Source organism: Ranitomeya imitator, chromosome 3, assembly GCF_032444005.1.
Source record: "Ranitomeya imitator isolate aRanImi1 chromosome 3, aRanImi1.pri, whole genome shotgun sequence".
NCBI lineage: Eukaryota > Metazoa > Chordata > Amphibia > Anura > Dendrobatidae > Ranitomeya > Ranitomeya imitator.
The window spans coordinates 91,882,817-91,903,598 of NC_091284.1; the positions used below are offsets into that span (position 1 = coordinate 91,882,817).

The 20,782-nt window shown below is 40.8% G+C and overlaps 2 protein-coding genes across 4 annotated transcripts in view; both read right to left on the reverse strand.

The window, feature by feature from the left end:
- The window catches only part of LOC138672777 (active breakpoint cluster region-related protein), a 423,730-nt gene that overhangs the window by 280,630 nt on the left and 122,318 nt on the right, over positions 1 to 20,782 (reverse strand). For all 3 annotated transcript variants that reach the window (XM_069761126.1, XM_069761127.1, XM_069761128.1), the window contains one exon: positions 16,162 to 16,346. In XM_069761126.1, coding sequence (XP_069617227.1) covers positions 16,162 to 16,346 — 185 coding nt within the window. The remainder of the gene's footprint in view (positions 1 to 16,161; positions 16,347 to 20,782) is intronic.
- On the reverse strand, positions 8,530 to 10,968 carry LOC138672778 (uncharacterized). The gene is made up of 2 exons (XM_069761131.1): positions 10,594 to 10,968; positions 8,530 to 9,842 (listed from the first exon to the last, which is right to left on the reverse strand). The coding sequence occupies exons 1-2, from the start codon at positions 10,832 to 10,834 to the stop codon at positions 8,680 to 8,682; spliced, it is 1,404 nt and encodes a 467-aa protein (XP_069617232.1). The 5' UTR covers positions 10,835 to 10,968; the 3' UTR covers positions 8,530 to 8,679.

Sequence of the window (20,782 nt, forward strand, 5' to 3'; positions counted from 1 at the left end):
AAAAGGCTAATTTTCCATTTAGCACAGTGTGTGACATGACTTCACCTGAGTAAATCCACTGTATGTCTATTCTTATGGTAATGTAACCCCGAAAAGCTATAATTAGGCAGAACCTATCATTAGCAATGTCAATCTCTTATCCCTGAAAACAGATATCTGGCTGCGCTCATAGGCCTGCTGATCCTGGTTAGTGCCATATACCCAGAGTAGCCAGGACCACATTTCTCACCAAGACCACCCTGAGAAGACAAACCATGCTGTCAAAGGTTCACAACTTCAATCCTACAGAAACAATGACCCCTTGACACTGCATCAGGGACTAGGAGCCCGCACCTCAATACTTGAGAAATAGGAGGTCCCCAAACTTCGCAACCAGTGCAGATCTTGGGTCCCTGATGCAGGGTCTCCGCAGAACACGGCGATAATGGGGCCTTTTACACCTCATCTAAAAGGACTAATTTCACTTTGGTGAGAGTGGTGATGGATATTTCTAAAGCCAAGTGTACATGTCCAGTAATCATCCTTTAGGGTTTTTGTTATTTGAATACAGGTCAGTGGTAATTAGCCCCTACATAGGCATTCACCTGTTTGTGACCCTGATAGATCCATAACATCCCGTGACTTAACTATCAACTGCCCTAACATGACACTGTCTAGTACAGCAATCTTCACTTAATGTTTGCCCTTTATGACTTGGTATTGTGACTGGCACTCATTTATTTGGATTATTTGTTATTAACCCATAGTTTACATGTCTATACATCGGTTGCTCTGTAAATTGCTTTTTCTAACAAAATCTAAAAAAAAAAAAAATTATGTGTGATTAATTGACTTAAAGTTTTTCATATGTTTAATAACTAGCATTGACTCATTTCCTCTTATAATGTAATATATTGTTGAGTTGCTTTTTCCTCACAATATGCAATTAGCACATAAATGCAAATAAATGCAAGGCAATATATCTTGATCAATATGTTTTGGGGATTATATATACGTTTACATTTCTGTATCCTTTTTTCTGTCCACTAAAAATGCTCGTATTCTGCATGGACGTTCCATTTTTAACACCGAGTGTCCAAGTCTGATCCACCAAAACAGATTGTACCATTTAATGGAACAGAGACACAAATCTTTTAGTAAATATTATTAGTAGTCCAAAAAAGGAAGCAGCACACCACTGTCGGTGAATAAGGAGCGGTTTTATTTAGCCCAAGATTCGGTTCAGTGCAGCGAACCTTTTTCAAGCTACTTGAATACTACATGCAAGGTTTGATACATGGTGTGTGTGTGCATATGCGTTTGTATATATGTGTATGTGTATATGTATGTATGTATGTATGTATGTATGTATGTATGTATGTATGTATGTATGTAATGTATGTATGTATATATATATATATATATATATATATATATATATACATCTATACACACATACATACATACATACATACACACACACACACACACATATATACACACACATACACACACTGCTCAAAAAGATCAAGGGGACACGAACAATAGAATATAACTCCATATAAATCAAATTTCTGTGAAATCAAACTGTCCACTTAGGAAGCAACACTGATTGACAATCAATTTCACATGCTGTTGTGCAAAAGGAACAGACAGATGGAAATTATTGCCAATTATCTAGACACACTCAATAAAGGAGTGGTTCTGCAGGTGGGGACCACAGACCACATCTCAGTACCAATGCTTTATGGCTGATGTTTTAGTCAATTTTGAATGTTGGTTGTGCTTTCACACTCGTGGTAGTATGAGACGGAATCTACAACCCACACAAGTGGCTCAGGTGGTGCAGCTCATCCACGATGGCACATCAATGTGAGCTGTGGCAAGAAGGTTTGCTGTGTCTGTCAGCGTAGTGTCCAGACGCTGGAGGAGCCACAAGGAGACAGGCCAGTACACCAGGAGACCTGGAGGGGGCCATAGGAGAGCAACAACATAGCAGCAGGACCGCTACCCCAGCCTTTGTTCAAAGGAGGAGCAGGAGGAGCACTGCCAGAGACCGGCAAAATGACCTCCAGCAGGCCACAAATGTGCATGTGTCTGCACAACGGTTAGAAACGGACTCCATGAGGATGGTCTGAGTGCCCAATGTCCACAGATGGGGGTCGAACTCACAGCCCAACACCGTGCAGGATGCTTGGCATTTGCCACAGAAGACCAGGATTGGCAAATTCGCCACTGGAGACCTGTGCTCTTCACAGATGAAAGCAGGTTCACACTGAGTACTTGTGACATACATGACAGAGTCTGGAGATGCCGTGGAGAGCAATCTGCTGCCAGCAACATCCCTCAGCATGACAGGTTTGGCAGTGGGCCAGTAATGGTGCGGAGTGGCATTTCTTTGGAGGGCTGCACAGCCCTCCATGTGCTCGCCAGAGGTAGCCTGACTGCCATTAGGTACCGAGATGAGATCCTCAGAACCTTTATGAGACCATATGCTGGTGAGGTTGGCCCTGGGTTCCTCCTTATACAGGACAATGCCAGACCTCATGTGGCTGGAGTGTGTCAGCAGTTCCTGCAAGATGAAGGCATTGAAGCTATGGATTGGCCCGCCCATTCCCCAGACCTCAATCCGATTGAACACATCTGGGACATCATGTCTCGCACCATCCACCAATGCCACGTTGCACCACAGACTGTCCAGGAGTTGGCAGATGATTTAGTCCAGGTCTGGGAGGACATCCCTCAGAAGACCATTCACCGCCTCATCAGGAGCATGCCCAGGCATTGTAGGGAGGTCATACAGGCACGTGGAGGCCACACACACTACTGAGCATCATTTCCTTATCTTGAGGCATTTCCATTGAAGTTGGATCAGCCTGTAACTTCATTTTCCACTTTGATTTTGAGCATCATTCCAACTCCAGACCTCCATGGGATATTAGTTGTGATTTAAGTTGATAATTTTTAGGTTTTATTGTTCTCAACACATTCCACTATGTAACGAATAAAGATTTACAACTGGAATATTTCATTCAGGGATATCTAGGATGCGGGATTTTAGTGTTCCCCTTATTTTTTATATATATATTATATATAGATAGATAGATAGAGAGACATAAATACATACATACATACATACATACACAGTGCCTTGCAAAAGTATTTGGCCCCCTGGAACTTTTCAACTTTTTCCCACATATCATGCTTCAACAAAGATATCAAATGTAAATTATTGGTGAAGTATCAACAACAAGTGGAACACAATTGTTGAGTTGAACGAAATTTATTGGTTATTTTAAATTTTTGTGGAAATTCAAAAACCGAAAAGTGGGGCGTGCAATATTATTCGGCCCCTTTACTTTCAGTGCAGCAAACTCACTCCAGAAGTTCATTGTAGATCTCTGAATGATCCAATGTTGTCCTAAATTCCTAATAATGACAAATATAATCCACCTGTGTGTAATCAAGTCTCTGCATAAATGCACCTGCTCTGTGACAGTCTCAGGGTTCTGTTTGAAGCACAGAGAGCATCATGAAGACCAAGGAACACTTCAGGCAGGTCCGTGATACTGTTGTGGAGAAGTTTAAAGCTGGATTTGGATACAAAAGGATTTACAAAACTTTAACCCCTTTATCCCATATGTCGTACTATCCCGTCGAGGTGACTTGGGACTTAATTCCCAGTGACGGGATGATACGTCATAGGCGATCGGCCACGCTCACGGGTGGGGTGGGTGGGGGAGCGCAGCCGATCGCTGGGTGTCAGCTGATTATTACAGCTGACATCCGAACCGCTCCCGGTACATTAACCCCCGGCACACTGCGATCAAAACATGATCACAGCGTTTTGGTGGCACAGGGAAGCATCGCGCAGGGAGGGGGCTCCGAGGGTCTCCTACCTGCAGTGCCTGTCAGATCGCTGATGACACAGTGCACTCCAAAGTGTCAGATTAGCGATCTGATAATATACAGTGATGTCCCCTACCGCCCACCCCACCCCCGCCCCCCCCACCAAATTTGTTCTTTTACCCTTGGGAAAATAAAAAATTGGGGTCGAAAACCTCATTTTTGGGAAAAAATATGATTTTTTTTATTTTTACGCCTCTACATTATAAACTTCTGTTAAGCACTTGGTGGGTCAAAGTGCTCACCACACACCTAGATTAGTTCCTTAGGGGGTCTACTTTCCAAAATGGTGTCACTTGTGGGGGGTTTCAATGTTTAGGCACATCAGGGGCTCTCCAAACGCGACAAGGCGTCTCATCTCAATTACAGTCAATTTTGCATTGAAAGTCAAATGGCGCTCCTTCCCACACATGGGGTATCAGTGTACTCAGGACAAAATTTACAATAACTTTTGAAGTCCAATTTCTCCAACTTTTGTTAAAATAAAACAAATTGGAGTTGAAGTACATTTTTTGTGAAAAAAAGTTAAATGCTAATTTTTTTTAACCTCTTCATGACCCAGCCTATTTTGACCTTAATTACGGTACCTGGCCGTTTTTTTGCAATTCTAACCAGTGTCCCTTTATGAGGTAATAACTCAGGAACGCTTCAATGGATCCTAGCGGTTTTGAGACTGTTTTTTCGAGACACATTGGGTTTCATGTTAGTGGCAAATTTAGGTTGATAATGTTTGCATTTGTGAAAAAAGTGGAAATTTTGCTAAAATTTAGAAAATTTCACAGTTTTCAAATTTTGAATTTTTATTCTGTTAAACGAGAGCGTTAAGTGACACAAAATAGTTAAGAAATAACATTACCCACATGATTACTTTACATCAGCACAATTTTGTAAACAATTTTTTTTTTTTTTTGCTAGGAAGTTATAAGGGTTAAAATTTGACCAGCGATTTTCTCATTTTTACAACACCATTTTTTTTTTTTTAAGGGACCACCTCACATTTGAAGTCACTTTGAGGGGTCTATATGGCTGAAAATACCCAAAAGTGACACCATTCTAAAAACTGCACCCCTCAAGGTACTCAAAACCACATTCAAGAAGTTTATTAACCCTTCAGGTGCTTCAGCAGCAGAAGCAACATGGAAGGAAAAAATGAACATTTAACTTTTTAGTCACAAAAATGATCTTTTAGCAACAATTTTTTATTTCCCCAAGGGTAAAAGGAGAAACTGGCCCCCAAAGTTATTGTACAATTTGTCCTGAGTACGCCGATACCCCATATGTGGGAAGGGGGAAACCACTGTTTGGGCGCACGACAGGGCTCGGAAGGGAAGGAGCGCCATTTGACTTTTTCAATGAAAAATTGACTCCAATCTTTAGCGGACACCATGTCGCGTTTGGAGAGCCCCTGTGTGCCTAAACATTGGAGCTCCCCCACAAGTGACCCCATTTTGGAAACTAGACCCCCCAATGAGCTTATCTAGATGCATAGTGAGCACTTTGAAACCCCAGGTGCTTCACAAATTGGTCCGTAAAAATGAAAAAGTACTTTTTTTTTTTTTTTCTCATAAAAATTTCTTTTAGCCTCAATTTTTTCATTTTCACATGGGCAACAGAATAAAATGGATCCTAAAATGTGTTGGGCAATTTCTCCTGAGTACACCGATACCTCATATTTGGTCACAAACCAGTGTTTGGGCACGCGGCAAGGCTTGGAAGAGAAAGAGCGCCATTTGACTTTTGAATGAAAAATTAGCTCCAATCGTTAGCGGACACCATGTCGCGTTTGGAGAGCCCCTGTGTGCCGAAACATTGGAGATCTCCCACAAGTGACCCCATTTTGGAAACTACACCCCCCAAGGAATTTATCTAGATGTGCAGTGACCACTTTAAACCCCCAAGTGCTTCACAGAACTTTACAACGCAGAGCCGTGAAAATAAAAAATCATTTTTATTTCCTCAAAAATTATGTTTTAGCAAGCAATTTTTTATTTTCACAAGGATAACAGGAGAAATTCGACCCCAATAGTTGTTGCCCAGTTTGCCCTGAGTACACTGATACCCCATATGTGGGGGTAAACCACTGTTTGGGCACACGACGGGGCTCGGAAGGGAAGTAGTAACGTTTTGAAATGCAGACTTTGCTGGAATGGTCTGCGGGCGTCACGTTGCGTTTGCAGAGCCCCTTATGTTCCTAAAGAGTAGAAACTCCCACGTGACCCCATTTTGGAAACTAGACCCCCAAGGAACTTATCTAGATGTGTGGTGAGCACTTTGAACCCCAAGTGCTTCACACAAGTTTATATTGCAGATTCGTGAAAATAAAAAATCATCGTTTTCCCACAAAAATAATTGTTTAGCACCCATTTTGTTATTTTCCCAAGGGTAACAGGAGAAATAAACCCCCCAAAGTAGTTGTGCAATTTTTCCTGAGTACACTGACACCCCATATGTTTGGGTAAACCACTGTTTGGGCACACGTCGCGGCTCGGAATGGAGGGAGCACCATTTGACTTTTTGAACGCAAGATTGGCTGGAATCAATGGTGGCGCCATGTTGCGTTTGGAGACCCCTGATGTTCTTAAACAGTGGAAACCTCTCAATTCTAACTCCAACACTAACCCCAACACACCCTTAACCCTAATCTCAACTCTAGCATAACCCTAATCATAACCCTAACTCCAACACACCCCTAACCACAACACACCCCTAACCCTAATACCAACCCTATCCCTAATACCAACCCTAACCCCAACACACCCCTAACCCTAATCCTAACCATTACCCTAACCACAAGCCTAATCTTAACCCTATTTCCAACCCTAACCCTAATTTCAACCCTAAGCATATGTGCCCACGTTGCGGATTCGTGTAAGATTTTTCCGCATCATTTTTGAAAAATCCGCAGGTTAAAGGCACTGCGTTTTACCTGCGGATTTGCCGCGGAATTCCAGTGATTTTTGTGTGGATTTCACCTGGGGATTCCTATTGTGGAACAGGTTTAAATTGCTGTGAAATCCGCACAAAGAATTGATATGCTGCGAAATATGCAAAGCAGCGTTTCCGCACGCTATTTTCCGCACCATGGGCACAGTGGATTTGGTTTTCCATAGGTTTACATGGTACTGTAAACCTGATGGAAAACTGCTACGAATCCGCAGCAGCCAATCCGCTGCGGCTCCGCAGCCAAATCCGCACAGTGTGCACATAGCTTAATTCTAACCCTAGTTCTAACCCTAACCCTAGTTCTAACCCTAGCCCTAGTTCTAACCCCAACCCTAGTTCTAACCCCAACCCTAGTTCTAACCCTAATTCTAACCCTAGTTATAGCCTTAACCCTAACCCTAGCCCTAAACCTAGTGGAAAAATAAAAGTAAATATATTTTCTTTATTTTATTATTTTTCCCTACCTATGGGGGTGACAAAGGGGGGGTTAATTTACTTTTTTTTTTATTTTGATCACTTTGATAGGTTTTATCACAGTGATCAAAATGTACCTGGAATGAATCTACCGGCCGATTCGGCAGTCGCACTCCGCATGCGCCCACCATTTTGGAAGATGGCGGCGCCCGTGGAGAAGACAACCCTAAACCCAACACACCCCTAACCCTAATCGCAACCCTAAACCCAACACACCCCTAACCTTAATCCCAACCCTAACCATAACCCTAACCACAAGCCAAACCCTAACACACCCCTAACCCTAATCTTTACCCTATTTCCAACCTTAATTCCAACCCTAACTCTAATTAAAACCCTAACTCTAAGGCTATGTTCCCACGCTGCGGATTCGTGTGAGGATTTTTCCGCACAGTTTTTGAAAATGTGGAAGAGTGGCAAGAAGAAAGCCATTTCTCAAAGATATCCAGTTTGCAACAAGTCACCTGGGAGACACACCAAACATATGGAAGAAGGTGCTCTAGTCAGATGAAACCAAAATCGAACTATTTGGCAACAATGCCAAACGATATGTTTGGCGTAAAGGCAACACAGCTCATCACCCTGAACACACCATCCCCACTGTCAAACATGGTGGTGGCAGTATCATGGTTTGGGCCTGCTTTTCTTCAGCAGGGAAAGAGAAGATGGTTAAAATTGATGGGAAGATGGATGGAGCCAAATACAGGACCAGGGTGGATAAAAATCTTGATTTTTAAAAAAAAAATCAAAAAAATCAGATTTTTTTGATTTAAATCAGATTTTTTTGATTTAAATCATTTGATTTAAATCAGATTTTTTAATCAAGTTGTACACAAGCAAAACTTTGTCTTTTTGCAAATCTAATTGTTTTACACAAATAAAAATATTAAAACAGTTGATTATGAAACCTAATAATTTTTATTTGCACTATTAAACACTCAGAATTGAACTACAGAGAGTAAGTACTTTTTAACAATAGCCTATCTCTAACGTTTGAAGTAAGCAAACATCTTCAGTGAATACATCAGTCCTTTAAGCCTACTGTTTATTTAGGACTTTTAATAGGAAAACCAGTTGTCCTGCTTTAGCAGTTCCTAAGCGGTTTCGGACTGTTGTGTGCACAAAACCAAATGAAGAAAACAATCTCTCTACTCCTGCGGATGAAGCCGATGCAGCTGAGTAGCTAGATTTATTATCTTTGCTGGAAGAACAAGTGATTGCGACTTCCACCAGTCCAGTGGTTTTAGTTCATTAACGACGTTATCTGCAAACATGTATTTTTGAAATGGTGCAGATTCACACTTCAATTTCAGCACAGTTGCCACAATGTCATGGTTAGTATTGGCGAGCCACTCCATTGCAGAGTTGATTTCCGCCTCAGATAATTTTTTCCCTCTGTAGATGGGATGCAAGATATTGATTGGCTAAATAGTGTTCTTCTTTTAATGCTTGGTCCTTGCGGTGCTGTATTGCAACCTTTACATTGTTTGAGAGGTTCAAGCGATCTAGAGAACCTTCTAAATCTTTCCAAACTTCTGTGGCATCAGCTATGGTTGCAGTATCTTTCTGCATTTTATCCAACGCAATCGATATTGGCTTTAACCTTTCCAAAAGGTCCTCGGCATTTCTCTTCACACCAAGATTTAATACTTTGCTTCGTATATTAGCATCAATTTTATCCCGATGTGTTTCGCAAATGGACAGTAATTTTGACCAGTTGTTAATAAACATTTCGAAGCAGTCAGCCAAGGTATTCCATCTAACATCTTGTGGTAGAACCAACTTCAGTCCTCCCATTTCCTTGTAGGTTGCATGTGCAAAATGATTATTGCGGAAATATTTAACAATTTCTACAACATGTTCCTTGACACCCGAAATATGCAGGTCTTTTGCCAAAAGATGCAACAAATGGGCAGAACAACCGTATGTAATGACATTTGTGTCATCCTCATGTGCCAGTTCCGCTCGCATTTTTGCCACATTGCTTGCGTTATCAGTAACTAAGCTCCTTACTTTACATCCAAACTGTTCTTGGCATTGGTGAATTGAGTTCTTAGCAATTTCAAGTAAATATTCAGCAGTATGTGAATTTCCAGATGTGTCGATTGTGTCTGTAAGGTAAGTTTCACCATCTTCTGTTGTGACACAAGTGCAAATTATGGGGTCGTTGTGGATGTTGCTCCAACCATCCAAGCTCATGTTAACAACCTTGTCTTTCAAATATTTTGTACAAGCCGCTCTTTCTATGTCGTATACAGCCTGAAGATGTTTTCCTGAGATATCAAATCTACTTGGTGGTTTGTAGCCTGGTCTAATTCCTTCGATCATTTGTACAAACAATGGGTGCTCAACTAGTCGGAAAGAAGAATTGGTTGCAAATATGAATTTAGCAATTAATTCATCAAAATGTTCTTTCTGGCTCGTCGTAGTCTTTAAGATGAATTTTTCTACACTTTGCACGCAAAGTTTTTTTTTGGGCTGCTTTGTTGAAGTTGTACCCAGATATTGATTGTCACGTGCAGCACAAGCCATATTTGACCCTGAAAGCACAGAAATTAAAAATCTAAATCGACTGCGTATTTGAAGAAATATAACGAAAATATTTTGAAACAAACTTTTTGAACAATGTAATGGTCCTCGTCCTATAAGGGCTGTCTCAAAAGTTATGCTACTCAAGTTTTCCGGTGAAGTTGCTGTAACACTGGTAACTAATATCAGAGCAACTGAAAAAAATTATGTCACAAAAGTTTTAAAAATGTTTTTTTTTTAAAATGGTCAATTTGGCAGACTTCAAAAGTGAATTGCAGCCTACAATAAAAAAAAAATAAGCGTATACACACTTTATTTTTACTTAAAGGACATGTGCACCTTTATTTTTTAAGGTGCAGTGTGCACATGTCCTCCCCCCGCAGCTCTCTTACCTCCGATGTCAGCGCTGCGGGGATCCGTGGCTTCGTTCTGCCCGTCCGCGAGCGCGCCTCCATTCATTTCACTGGATCACTGCGAGTAGGCCGCAACCGGAGGACGGGAGGCGGACGGTCAAAACGAAGCCACGGATCTCAGCGCTGCGGGGATCGGAGGTAAGAGCGCTGCGGGGGGGAGGACATGTGCACCTTAAAAAAATAAAGGTGCACATGTCCTTTAGCGTTAATTTTCTGTGAAATATTGCCTTAACATAAATTTAAATTCTATACTCCAGAACTACTAGTGCTAGAAATTTCTCTTTTCATAGACTTTAACCATCCCAGTAAAATGTCTGTTAAAAAAATAGGTTGTAATTGCCAGACTTACTAGTACTAGGCTCCTGGTGCATAAGAAGCTGTGGGGGTTCATTGACATTAGTTGTATCACTATCAACATCTTCATTTCCCTTCTGGTTGCAGTTTTCATAATGTGATTTCAAACGGCAAACAAGTCCTTGGATATCCTTTTGACAGTATTTGCACTTTGCTCTTGCACCTTTCTTTCCAAGATCTGCTGCTGGCATCTCAACAAAATGAACCCAAATAGGGTCTCTCTTACGACCTGCCATGGCTCACACAGATCACTTATGAAGTTTGATTGTTACTACAGCCAAGTACTGCTGACTATCCAACAAGTTTGGGCATGTCAACTGAATGGAAAAAGAAACTAAACCAAAAGTGAAACCAAGCTAGAAGTGTGGAATTAAAGGGGCAGTATGAACAAAATGTGGAGGCTATTAATAGTTTATACAATTAAGACATGCTGCTTTTAAACACCTACCTATTGCCATATAGTAAAACAAAAAAGATTTTTACTTACTTTGGGGTCCCCCCCTCACCCTGGCGTTAGATCGTTGCCCCTAGTTTCGTCCGTGTAACTATGGGCGCACATGCGCACTGCTCTCACTTCTCATTTTAATCGTGATTTATATTAAAAAAAACCTTTTGATTTAAATCAGTGATTTAAATCATTATTAAAATCATGATTTAAATCGATCCGATTTAAATAGAAAAAAATCTTTTGATTTAAATCGTGATTTAAATCATGATTTAAATCGGCGTGATTTAAATCAATCCACCCTGTACAGGACCATTCTTGAAGAAAACCTGTTGGAGTCTGCAAAAGACCGGAGACTGGGAAGATTTGTCTTCCAACAAGACAATGATCCCAAACATAAAGCTAAATCTACAATGGAATGGTTCACAAATAAATGTATCTAGGTGTAAGAACGGCCAAGTCAAAGTCCAGACCTCAATCCAACCGAGAATCTGTGGAAAGAGCTGAAAACTGCTGTTCACAAAATCTCCATCAAACCTCACTGAGCTCGAGCGGTTTGCCAAGGAAGAATGGGCAAGAATTTCAGTCTCTCGATGTACAAAACTGATAGAGACATACTCCAAGCGACTTGCAGCTGTAATCGCAGCAAAAGGTGGCGCAACAAAGTATTAAGTTAAAGGGACCGAATAATATTGCACGCCCCACTTTTCAGTTTTTTTAATTTCCACAAAAATTTAAAATAACCAATAAATTTCGTTCAACTTCACAATTGTGTTCCACTTGTTGTTAATTCATCACCAAAAATTTACATTTGGTATTTTTATGTTTGAAGCATGATATGTGGAAAAAGGTTGAAAAATTCCAGTTTTGTGTATACTCGAGTATAAGCCGAGATTTTCAGCCCATTTTTGGGGGCTGAAAGTCCCCCTCTCGGCTTATACTCGAGTCATACCCAGGGGTCGGCAGGGGAGGGGAGTCTAATAATACTCACCTGCTCCCGACGTTGCAGTTTCTTTCTGTAGTGAGAAGTCACATGGTACCGCTCATTACAGTAATGAATATGGACCCCACTCCCATAGGGATGGAGCCGCATATTCATTACTGTAATGAGCGGTAACGGTGACTGCTCACTATTGGAAGAAGCTGCAGCGCCGGAGAACCAGGGACTGAGCCAGGAGCAGGTGAGTATAATAGGGAAGGGGAGCGCTGCGCGATATTCACCTCTCCTGAGTGACGAGAGGTGAGTGTGGGTTTTTTTTTATTGCAGCAACAGCATATGGGGCAAATATCTCTATAGAGCATCTTATGGGGCCATATTCAACGTTTGTGCAGCATTATATGGGGCAACTATCTTTATGGAGCATCTTATGGGGCCATTATCAACGTTTGTGCAGCATTATATGGGGCAACTATCTTTATGGAGCATCTTATGGGGCTATTATCAACGTTTGTGCAGCACTGTATGGGGTAAATATCTCTATGGAGCATCTTATGGGGCCATAATCAACATTTGTGCAGCACTATATGTGGCAAATGTGTCTATGGAGCATCTTATGGGGCCATTATTAACCTTTATGCAGGATTATATGGGGCATATTTTAATATGGGGCAGATTTTAATATGGAGCATCTTATGGGGCCCATCATGAACTTTGTGGAGCATTATATGGGGCGTATTTTGCATGGAGCATCTTATGGGGCCCATCATGAACTGTATGGAGCATTATATGGGGCTCATGATTCAATATGGATATTCAAAAACACTTAACCTACTGATGTCTCAATTAATTTTACTTTTATTGGTATCTATTTTTATTTTTTAAATTTACCAGAATTTACCCTAGGCTTATACTCGAGTCATTAAGTTTTCCCAGTTTTTTGTGGCCAAATTATGGGGGTCGCTTATACTCGAGTACCGTATATATATATGTATGTTGTACCACTGAATTCTTTTTACGATGGAAAGAAGATTGGCCTCGCCTCAGTATACAACAGGGCAAGGATATTTGCATGCACATTTACATAGGGACAATTGTCAATTATTGTATGACACTGCCCATTGGACTCAAACCCAGACTGAGACGAGGTTTAGCAAAAAAAATTCTACTGAATCTGCAATTTGCTTTGTAACATGATAGAAAAAAAAAACCGATCCCACGTGTTTTTAAAGGGACGAGGAAAACTTATATCATATACATTTACTTTTTTTAATATGCATGTACGAAGGTTTACAAAATCTGGGCTTTGAGAACACATTTCTGTATCAGAAAAGACCGTTCCAGCTGCTGTACAGCAACTGTATGAAAATTATAGATACCGTACATATTGGGACCATTAGATAAAATAAACAAGTTTTCCTGTTAAAAAAAAAAAAACAAGTCAAATCAAAGGGTGGACATTCAACTCAAAGCTGTTTTTTACCAGATATTTATAGATGGGAAAATGGGACATATTAATGATTTATGCCTATGCTGCAAAATAAATATCGAAATATAAAAGGTGTGAAAGTAGGCAGAGGCAAGTAAGGATTGATAAAGAACCATACTGCTACAAATTTGCTTTAAAGAACTGTTTACTTTTAAAATGGCTGAAAATATAAATATATATATATATATATATATATATATATATATATATATATATATATATATATATATATATCTGAAGCTGCAATGCATACTATGTCACAAAATGTGTCAGTCTGCCTTGCTAGTAACAGATTTTTGGAGCTGAGGAGGTGTCACTGAGTAAGAGCATTTGTCATTTGGGGGGTCTGAATCACTGGGTGACGATCCCTTTGGCTGCTCTAGTAACAAGTTTTAAAACAAGAATTTTTTTAATATAGAGGAAAATAAGCTAATGGTGAAACAATCCGATATATACTCCATAAAGAAATTTAGTAAGGGAGAACTCTGCAGAACACATGAAGAATATGGAAACACGAAGGCTGCCGACTTATTAATTATATTTTCATTAATTTGTAGATTGTGCGCTCTTGCGGGCAGGGTCCTCTCTCCTCCTGTACCAGTCGTGACTTGCATCGGTTAAGATTACTGTATTTTTTTTATTATGTATACCCCTTCTGACATGTAAAGCGCCATGGAATAAATGGCCCTATAATAATAATAATAAATAATAATTAATGGCTATGCTATAATGACACTACGTATCACATCGCTATGAGATGGTTTTTATTTTTTGGTTTTATTCCCCCAGTTAATGTTACTGGATGTTGCTGATCTGTATGTAAAGACTTACTGAGTATGTGCAAGTAATATGGAGATAGTGATGTGTAATTGTCCACATTTTGGCTGCTCGTTGCTTATGACATCTGTGTGTCATCTACAGAAGACTGGATGAGGAGGATGTTACAAATCACAAGACCTGAGATCACAAGAACTTGCCTGCTGCAAAGAAATGAATCACGACAGTCAGGGGCTTCACATACATATCTGATGCACAATGAGTAGGGGACAAGATAACTCTCCATGTGAGACAATATTGATTTTGATAACTGTTGGGAGAGGATTTAAAATAATGTGAAATAGTGTTCCCCAAGCAGTGAATCTCGGACCCCTGAATGTGGGTTCTCCAGCTGCAGACCCTGTTGCATACTATTGTGGACCAGTGATCACAGAATTGCAAAATATGCTACTAGGGTCAAAGCATTTCACTGGTAGTGAAAGAGTAACTAAACTTTGAATTTGTTTTTTCATACCTGACAGGTGCATTTAAATTGCCTGCAAATAGGTGGTGGACTAAGTGTAGAGACCCCCACCAGTTACTCGGCAGACCACTATACAGTGCGCAGCTCAGAAGACAAAAGCACACAGCTCACAGATTGTGGGTATGGATTGAATAAAAAGCATACATTGTGCTGTTTGGTGGGCTATTAAGCAATTGGTGGGGGTCTCAGGACCCCTATCACCAATCTACAGTTAAAGTGCCTAACAAATAGGAAAATAAAGTGTCCAAAGTTACTCTAACAATAAAAACTATATGTATATTAATTAGGTATATATTTTGTATAGTTTCCTGTTGGAAACCCCAACTTTTAAAAGTGCAACCAATATGAACATAAAGTACCATACTTTAACGGTGGTGCCCAATTCTGTTTTTGACTGATGTCCCCATATAATACAGTGCCAAGTATGCCACAAAACATATGCTCTCCCCAAAAAGAAAACAAATTTACGCATGAGTACCCACAAAACTCATCACGTTGTACACATAATGCCTGGCAGTGGGGTGTAATTCAGGTCACAAGGAAGCATAGACAACTTGATTCCATATGCCTTAATTTAACGGATCCTTCAGTACACAGAAAATCACTCCCCCTCACTCATCACATCTGAGTAATTTCTGACATCCATAACATCCAGGCAACAAGATAGGAGAACAAGAGAAAAAGAACCATAACACATCACACATTGAGTGCTGTCACGTTTCACTAATAGACAACTCTAAACATTTTGGTCTCAAATGAACATTGAACTTTTTTGTCTTAATTACCAAAAAGGGAAATCAACTAAATTTTGAACAAACAAACATCACTGAGATCAGAGATGATCTAAGGCACAGTCAAGGCTTAGTAAAGTAATGATCTCGGATACTAACCAAGCTAATTTGGAAATGATTGGTTCTCCTTGAGGAGACCCAGGTGGTGTAAAACATCTTATAGACAATGTTCCTTGCCAAAACGTATGTAAAGTACTACTCCAAAACCAAGCTGGATGCAAACATATAAACAACAATAACCAAAGTAAAGCAAATCGCAATGCAAAGCTGAATGCCCAAAATACAACACGATACGTTGTCGTACGAGATGCATTAAATATAGCAATGAAGGGTACGGAAACAGACTGCAATAGTATGAAGGAGACTTTCTTTATACTAGACAAGTAAATCTACAAATCCTATACAACTTTAATCCAAAAACAAAAAGGACATGTTATATAATAAAAATAATAATTATGCCTTCTGAAAACAGGATAAAAAATACCAATATCGGCAAAGAACAAGAGCTAAAAAATGACATATGCTATAATAATGATAATTATACACTCTGAAAACAGGATAAAAAGTACTAATATTCGCAAATAATGAAAAATGTCTTTACCTCGGGAAGTAAGCCCTCTGTCGGAGTAGGCGAGACACCATCCACACTGTCTTGACTTCTGGCACTGAGCTGTGGAGACATGGTCGGAGATTCATCGATATAGGGCATGGTTTCCGACCCCTCACGAGAGCTCTTCTGCTCCTCATTCCCTTCGGCGTCGTACCCGTCGGTGCCGTAGTTGAAATCTGTGACGAGGAACAAGAAAGGCCGTTGAGTGCCTTCGATAAGGGCAGCCAACGAAGAGGAGTACGGCTTGTGCCTGGGGGTCATACTGGCATCGGGGCTTCTTGAGGGGAGAAGAGAAAAGAAATGGGAAGCACGGGGAAATGAACGCTGCAAAAGGTTGACAGAAAAGAGAATAGGCTGAAAACGAGCACAGGACGAGGAAGGAGGAAACTGATGGAAAGGGGAATAAAATAAAGGGCAAACAAGTTTAAATATGTAGATGAGCAGGTGTGAGGAAAAGTGAAAACTGGAAAATTGAGTTATCGAAGAACGGAATAAAAAGCAAGACAAACATAGAAATGGTGAAATAATTAGTGGATAAGTAGAAATAAATATGCTGAAAAACGATAATATGAGGAGAGCACAGAGAGACGGAGGACGGCACAGCACATAGGAGAAGCATCGGGAAGCTGGAGAAGAAGCCAGAAGTGCCGGTCCCCAGGTTACATGGAGACTACAGAGGTCAATTGACCACCTCTGCAACACACTACGACTGAGGGATTAGGGGAAGCCTGTGAGCTTGTGAAAACTGGAAAATCAGCGGCTGTCCACAGATGACAGCATCTGAGCTATTCCGGGCCCTGCTCGTTGCCTCCTTCTCTGAGTCAGAGAGACCGAAGGGGGGTGTGGGGGCTCACTGTTTCCATTTTAAAGCTCCAGTTATTGTACAAATACAATTTATAAAAAGGTACATGTAAAAAGAACACCTTTACTGCGAAGAGCGGCGTCGATTTCTCTGCCAATTGTTTTCTTTTCTTTTTTTTTTTCTCTCCTGAGAGCGCTGTTTTATATTCTATACGTTTAAGATTTAACTCTAAATCATAGGCCTTAAGCCCCTGGAACTGGCGTCACCATGGCAACCTTCAATGCAGGATTTTTAGAAAATGTGCAGACACTTTACAAAAGTCCTAATCGGTTACTGTTGAGAGGAGTGGGCTTCTCGGAGCGGAAGAGAATGGACATGAAACAAAAACACAAAAGAGAAGTGACAAGCGCACAGGTAATCGGCTGATGGCTGGCACTATGCCCGAGTTCAAACCGGCCATCACACTCACGGAACAATGTGGTAGGGCTGTCAGTAAATATTAAGACCATTATAAGAGACGGAGGAGCAGATACCCCATATGATTGATATTAGATCCATCTTAGAGGGGTATTACAGATTAAAAACAATTTGCCGTCCACTGGTCTCATCTCCAGGTGATCTTTGTCCACATTCTCCTTTGGCTGTACGACCATAGACAGGAGCTGGATGGAGAAGAAAGTCACATACGCACCTAGCTGCCTCATTTATGGCAGTGACAATGATAGCGGACTGCTGCACTCTTATCTTTGTCCGTGCTATAGACTGAGTGAAACATAAGTGTGTACCCTTCCCTATGGAGGTACCGAACCCTCCATAAAGCCCCTCCTGGCCGCGACTGCGACCACGGAAGAACCAACAATCCTCTTGTACTGGGTAAAGTAGAGGTCCCAACCTGGGATCTGCAACAGTCTAACAGACAGCACTTATCTAGTGGATAATGTTTATAAACTAGGTTACCCATTACTGTTATATATAAATGGATTTCATACAGTAAAAATGGTACATAAATTCTGCCAATGGAATATGGAGAGTGGCGCTTTCATAGAGAACACAGTAGTGCTCGGCTAAGCGAGCGCTCCTGTGTACAGAGGGTCTGCTGAATGATTAGATATTCAATGTGTATCACAACTCCTTCGCATCTGCCTTACTTTCATAGACAAAATCTTAAAAAGGAATCTGTCAGTAGGATCAACCCTCCTAAGCAGTCTATATGGGCATGTAGTTCATGGAAAGTTGAATAAAATAATATCTTATCACAGATCTTAAAGGGAACCTGTCCCCCCCCTAAATCGAATATACCGTACAGGTGCTAAGGTGGGGCCCCGACATGGGATACTCACCACACACGGGGATATGAACACCCACACAAAATGCGCCACACACTACCACGTGCTTGAACACATATACCACCCTCAGCACACATTTCACCACACATACACCAACCTCGCCACATAAAAGTCGAAACACAAAAGTCGCCACGCGCAATATTCGCCACATGCAAAACTAGGCTCACACAAAACTCGCCACACGTGCAAAACTCACCTCATGGAAAACTCGCCACACGCAAAACTTGCACACGTGGAAAAATTGCCACATGCACAAAAGTTGCAACACATGCAAAAGTTGACTCACACAAAACTTGCAGACTCAAAACGCACCACACATAAAACTCGCCATGTGCAAAACTCGTCATGCACAAAACTTGCGGCACCCAACTTGCTACACTAACCAGTCATATGCAACTCGACACACAAAAAGTTGCTACATGCATGTCGCCACACAAAACTCATCCCATGAAAGTCGCTACATGCATGTCGCCACACGCAACTCAACACACACAACCTGACACATGAAACTCGCCCTAAAACACACACAAGTCTGGTATTATCCTTCAAAAATAAAAATCTGATTAATAAGCAGACAAACTACAAGAGCAGCAAAAGTACCATATAGGAAATACGGCAGCTGTCAGTCACATGACCTGTCTATTATGTGTATGTGTGAGCTAATATATACTGCCAGGGGGGAGGGCTTCCTGTTGGTTGGGGATTTATCAGACTGCCAATAGCAACCAATCACAGCTCAGCTTCTATTTTGCTACAGTTAATTAATCTGAGCTCTGATTGGTTAATATAGGCAACAAAGGACGTTCTCAATATAACAAAGCTTGTGTGAGGTAATAGCATGTCAGTTAGGGTGTTTTTATTGGAAAGGCTGATGTCAGTCACATTAACTATGTGAGAGGATATAGAAACTGCCAGTTACAGACTATTTTTACCACAATAATGCATCATAAGGAATTCCATGGCACGAATGTCAGCTGATGCGAAAAGAAAAGCTGCATTACGGGCCAATGAAAAATGTGAAGACCGAGAAACAAGGCTGACATACATGAGAACAGCCGCTGCTTCCTCAAGAGTCAATGAACTTTCTGAGGAGGGAAGTGAGGCTTGCACACAAGAGAAAAAGAGCTGCTTCCTCAAGAGCCAATGAACTTTCTGAGGAGAGGGAAGTGAGGCTTGCAGACATGAAAACAATAGCTGCTTCCTCAAGAACCAATGAACTTTCTGAGGAGAGGGAAGCGAGGCTTGCAGAAGATGTTTTCATTCCAACAATTCCTCTCATTCCATCTGATTTGCCTTTTGATTTTAAACGCCTCCAGTTTCCTGTTCGACTGGCATTTGCTATGTCCATCAACAAGGCTCAGGGACAGTCCTTGAAAGTAGTTGAAATCGATTTACAATCTCCATGCTTTTCTCATGGTCAACTTTATGTGACCTGTTCAAGAGTTGGAACAGCCAAAGTCTTTGCACCTGAAGGAAAAACTAAGAATGTTGTTTATCAAAAGGCTCTCGAATAAGTAGTAGAAGATTACTTCACGTTACTTGGCCAATTAAGTTAAATCTGTGTGGAATATCTCTGGTGTTGAAATATATGTTGTGAAATACTTCTATTAGCTTAGTTTTTGCCTTTTAATAATTACATTTATACCTATTTTGTTTTGTGGTTTTTGTGTGCAGAATAAATTTTTGTTAACTCGTTCTATTTTGCTAACAGCAGTTATTAACCCATGCGAAGCCGAGTAGTTTAGCTAGTTTAACTATAAAAAGATAGTCCTGGCTAAAGGATATAGTGGTACCGATAAAGCTTTCAAAAACTGTAAAGCTTGTTTGATTAGGGGTCATTTTTTGATTGGTAGGAGTTGCAATGGAGTTGAACACAATCACACAGAAGTTGTCACATCGTAAAGGGTTAGTCCTTAAAAATCAGGTTATCCCCTATTGATAGAGGATAACTTGTTGATTGCTGGAGCTCTGCAGCACTATTCTGAATGGATCGGAAGTGTCCACGTGCAGCCTCTGCTCCATTCACTGCCTATGAGGCTGACCAGCACAACGTTATTCCCGTCATTCCCATAGACCAGGGTTCCTCCACTCCTCCAGGCCCACCAAAAGATCATAATTAAAGGATTCCCTTAGTATCGATATGTAGGTGTTGAACCTGGCCATATACAGTGAATGGAGTGTAGGCTGAGCATGCACACCTCCACTCAATTTAGGATGGGAGTGAGAGCTCTGTTCTCAGGATCGCTTGATTTTTACTCAACCTTTTAAGGAAGGGAAGAAAAAAAAACCCTTTGGCCATCAGTTTTCATACTCTTTATTATATATATTTTTTCTGTCTGGCCAGGAAACAAAGTACAGTATATAAGGATTCCAAACCTGTAAAAGTCATTTCCACCCACTGTCAGCAAGACACCTACACTTTTCCAGGATGGATTAGTACTCATTTACATAATTAATGTACAGT